This window comes from Oratosquilla oratoria, chromosome 6 (assembly GCF_046742065.1).
Source record: "Oratosquilla oratoria isolate Oo_2021 chromosome 6, ASM4674206v1, whole genome shotgun sequence".
In the NCBI taxonomy this organism is placed as follows: domain Eukaryota; kingdom Metazoa; phylum Arthropoda; class Malacostraca; order Stomatopoda; family Squillidae; genus Oratosquilla; species Oratosquilla oratoria.
Genome location: NC_134782.1, coordinates 62,758,554 through 62,763,553, shown reverse-complemented (window position 1 = coordinate 62,763,553; position 5,000 = coordinate 62,758,554). Strand labels below are relative to the sequence as shown.

The 5,000-nt window shown below is 35.7% G+C and overlaps 1 protein-coding gene across 1 annotated transcript in view; it reads right to left on the bottom strand.

The window, feature by feature from the left end:
- Cht7 (chitinase 7) overlaps nt 1–5,000 on the bottom strand; it is a 159,514-nt gene that overhangs the window by 17,991 nt on the left and 136,523 nt on the right. Inside the window, exon 6 of the mRNA XM_076187065.1 lies at nt 2,566–2,745. Coding sequence (XP_076043180.1) covers nt 2,566–2,745 — 180 coding nt within the window. The remainder of the gene's footprint in view (nt 1–2,565; nt 2,746–5,000) is intronic.

Here is a 5,000-nt window from a genome sequence, read left to right as displayed (position 1 = left end):
ATATATATATATATATATATATATATATATGTATATATATATATATATGTATATACATATATATGTATATATATATATATATACACTAGACACAAGTACAATCATTCAACCTGATGATTGTCTCACATAAGTACTGAAACACTGTAACCTATGGACAGTACATCTACGTAAATTAGCTAGAAATGTAGATCTTAACAGAAAGCTAAACAATACAGAAACAAATTAGAGATATACGACTATTTAAAGGAGAGGAATGCCAAACCTTGTGTATTTTAATGAGAGCCAGTGTGAAGAAAATATTGATATTGAAATGAAAGGAACAGAATAGAGAAACTTGGAGGAGGAGTGAAGATATCGTGGGACAACATATGGATAAAACTAAATATGTAAAACTCAAAAAATATTTCGAAGAAGAAACGTATTAGAGAGAGTTCACCGAGATAAAAGAAATAAAGGAGAAATGGGAAAGTTTCCTGAAATTTCATGACGAAAGCGTGGAAAATGTTTAGCTACAATGGAAGTCAATGGAAGCGTTCAGATACGACCGCGCAGTTTCTCCTAGATTATCCGGTACCGCCGCAGTTTCCGAGCGGTTCAGACCGCTAGTGTGAACATGGCATTAGTTTAATTAAAAGATGTGTAATAGCAAAAACAAAAGAAAGATAAGGCATGGGAGGGACTGGAGTAGAGAAGAACAAGAAAGACAAAAAAAATAAAATAAAATACAAAAGAACACCGAAAATGGCTATACAAGAATTAGAAGAGAGCAAGAGAAGAATATAAAATAGTAGATTGAAACACAGAGCAGCAATATTGAGGCTAAACGTTGAAAAGACTGTAAATGACGAAACAAAAAAATAATAAAATAAAATAAAAAATCCATACAGTATTTACCAATAAACAGGACTTTAAGATAACCAAGAATGTAGGTAAGAAAGGTTTCTGAAATATTAGGAAAGATGGAGAACGGTGAAATGAGTAAGTTTCTCAGGTGTTTGAAACTCAAAATAAAAATCTGGGACAAATTGCCTCTCATATTGGATAACGAGTGTGTAGAGACCAATTAATGGCCAAAGTACATCAACTGACTGTATGTCCCCCTGGAAAATGGAACGGTGTCACTGACCTGGAAATCGGTCAATGTGATACCCATCTTTAAGGGAGGAAGTAGTGAAAAAATAGATGGGTGAATAGCCTGGAGGAGACGGTAAAATGGGTTGACAATCAACTTAGATTTAGGAAAAGAAAGTCATATGTAACCAGCCTGCTAAGTTTCTGTTCGAGTGTGGTTGATGTGTTTCATAAAATAAAGCCTTGGATAAATTGCCTCTACTTAAACCAGGACAAGGCTATCGAAAAGACACCACACAAAAATTAATATGAATGTTGGAAAATATGGCAACTGGAAGGAGCCTATTGGCATAGGTGAAGTATTTCTTGGATGATCAGCGTATGCAGACAAAGGTAAAAATAAAAGGACGGGTTGGAGAGAGGTGATCATTGGGATGTCACAAGACTCAGTAATATTTCTGCTAAACGTCAGTGATATGAAGGAAATGATAGCTACAGAATATTATTTGGTGATGATATAAAGATCATGAAAAGGGGTAAAATCTGAAGAAGATTCTACATTCTACAGGAATATCTACATATTCTACAGGAATATCTAGAAAAACCGTATGAACGGAGCAAGGAGTAGAAGCTGAAACTCATTACAGTAATTCCTCGTTATACGGTACATATGCGTTCCTGAAAACCTTACCGCAAATTGAAATTACCGTATACCGAACGCGGGAAGAGACTGATTGTTGTGGTGGCCGCTGCGGTACGGTGTAATCAAAACACGAGCGGATACCGTATCTGTGAATTTTTATTACCGTAAATAGAATCGAGGATAGTAATTACCAAATACCGTAACTGTGAATTTACCTGATAAATAATTACCGTATAAGGAGGACTCGTATAAAGAAATGAAAAGCTCTGCAGATGAAACAAAATACAGCTAGGAGTCAGGGAGTTATAAATAGGAGATGGAAATATCCCAAAAGCGAAAGAGTAAAGGATTTAGGAAGTTTGATCAGAGATTATCTATCTTAAGAAAATCATATGGATGAAATAGCGAAATATATACATGAATTGAAAATGACCATAAAAACGACAGTTCCTTACAGGGATGAGATTATAAAAAAAAAAAAAAAAAACGTTTGATCCGTACCAGACTGGAGTATGCAGGATTGGTATGTTTACCACAAAGATGAGTAAAAAAAAATATTGAAACTTCACACAGTGTAGGATGGAAAAGAGTGAAATGATAAAACAAATATATCTAAAACAAAGAGAAGAATAAAAAAAAAGACAAGGAGGATCTTATAGTATAATATAAAAGATCAAGAGATCAGAGGAGAATTCAAAGACAGATTGCTCAAAAGATGTTAAAAAGCTCAGCTCTCCATGAAGATGCACTAATTTGTAAAATAAAAGATTATATATATACATATATATATATATATACATATATATATATATATGTAAATATATATATATATTTACACGTATACCACTCACCCTTGAGTAGGAGAACGAAATTGCGTTTGTCGTCCCTGCCCTTGGGGTACTCCCAGTCGAGGTCGAGTCCGTCAAAGCCGTGCTTCCTCAGGAACGGAATGGCGCTGAAGATAAACGTCTGGCGAGAGTATCTGGTTGAGGCCATGTCCTTGAACCTCTTTGTACCGAAAGACCACCCACCTGCGGGAAAAGAAAAAAAAAGGGGGAATATGAAAACACAGAATGGATAGAAAGTTTGTATTGATCTGTTCGTTATGGTCGTCGTTCTCACTGGAACAATAAGCTACAGTGATACGTCATCGAATCGAAGAGGATTCCAACTGGAGTCAAGGACCTGCGATATGATAGCTTTGACTCAGGTTTCGAACCTGTATCGTGAGTGCAAAGTATTTGATTCGCAATGGCCATCGGTCAATGACACTTTCCCCCCTGGCTCTCAGAGCACAAAGTGGAAGAATGGCGGCTTCTGCCGCAGTTGAACCCCAACTGGAGAAGGATATCTGTTATTCTCTTTGCACGTAAATGATTTATGAAGCCTTATGTAACAGATGAATATTGACAATATATAAATACTTTCTATCTAATAATGATCATATTAAGTTCACATCAGTGACCATAGAAATGCAACTAACATTTTTGTGTTAATTAGAAAATGACAATAAAGCTTGTGGTTGGATTATAAGAAATAATATCAAAACATTACTGTCCACAAAAAATAACCCCGTTAGAATCCCTTAATGATTGTATGTAATTCAATATTCTTTTTTTTTTTTTTTTTTTTTTTTTAATATCAACGTGAATGTGAAGTGTGCAATCGTCTACAACCCGACACAGACTCGAGGTTCTTGATCGGAAGTAGATGGCAGTGAAAATCCTCAGGCTGTGTCTCACCGAACTGGTAAAAGTACTGTAGATGGAGTCTTTGTTTACTCCAATGCTATATTTGCTCGTTTAACAACCTACTCGTATTTGCGAGTTCAGTGGATGCGTGCGTGAAAGTACGAGTAACGAGCGCGCTGGAAGAACGGACGTTGGCTGCTAATGGCCTACGGAGTGAAGGGAGGCTTAGTTCTGTGAGAAAATGTATCTATATATTAGGTTTGTTGATATGCATGTATGCAGCGTCTGTAGATTTCAGTCGATCTCATTTGGGTTCTTTGTGGATGAGTGTGGTGTTGGAATCGAGGTGCTGTTTTGCGACTATGAAACTGTGGTGGATAATGATACCGCGTCAGATTATACCTTCATGAAAGTGAACTGTGTTTCTCTACAAAAATGTGGCCACGTTGGAACCTATGTAAATAAAGGTAAAGCTACTATGTTACAAGTGTTTTGATACACCAAGCTCGCTTCTTGATGTTAGTCTGTAGGAATAAGGTAGCTGTTTTTGTTTACAAGGCTGGAGGTGAGTGATGTTTTATGGACGATTATAAGCTTTAAACTTATGGCGGGGTCAGTAGCCTTATCGCAGCCTTGCATTTTTTTCTTTAATATTTCTATTTTACAGTGTAAGCAAAAGATGGCAGTATGTGTGTTTAGATCGATAGAGAAGTTTTGGGAAAGCCATTCTCTTTGTTGATTTCTCTCAACCCATCAATTTATACAAGGTAAGTCAACACCTTTATCAATGCCGCGAAAGATGAAGTACCTTTAATAAATTTTCAAACGTAATTCTTCCTTTAACTTCGAGCATAAAACAAAGGAAAACCCACGCTTACACTTCTTGGACGTTTTAGTCCATCGTAACACAGCAGCTCCTCTAAGAAAGTCTTCGTCAAATACACTAACTTGTGGTGTTACCTGAAAGTCGCTAAGGAACGTCCAGTAAGATATTATGGTAGAATCATCACCTTTTACGTCAAGAGAATACTCATTCACTGCTCTTCCTAGACTGCCACCAATTATGAGGTAACACAAGAAGCCCACATTTCAAATAATGGCGATCCAAGACATGTAGTAGATTAAATTATAAATCGTTGCATGGATTATTTTATGGTAGAACAATAACACCATAGACAAAACATGTAAGACATCTTAATTTACTAATATATATATATATATATATATATATATATATATATATATATATATATATATATATATATATATATATATATATATATATATATATATACCGTCTTCTGTCTGCAATGTGGACCAAAACTCTCAAAGAAAATAAGCCAAGACTATGTTAAATCTACTAACCCCACTACAAGTCTAAAACTTATAATTTACTATAAAACACAACTTGAGGTTCATCACATTTGTAATCAAGAATAACTGCCTCCTTCCTACAACCTAGTTTCAAAAAGTGACTATAGCAGCTTTATTTCTATTTATATCGGCTCTAATATGATCTCCCATGCAAGGAAGAATACGGAACATTAACAAGCCGGGACAATCCGACGGTGAAACACCATCCCCCACAGTTTCAC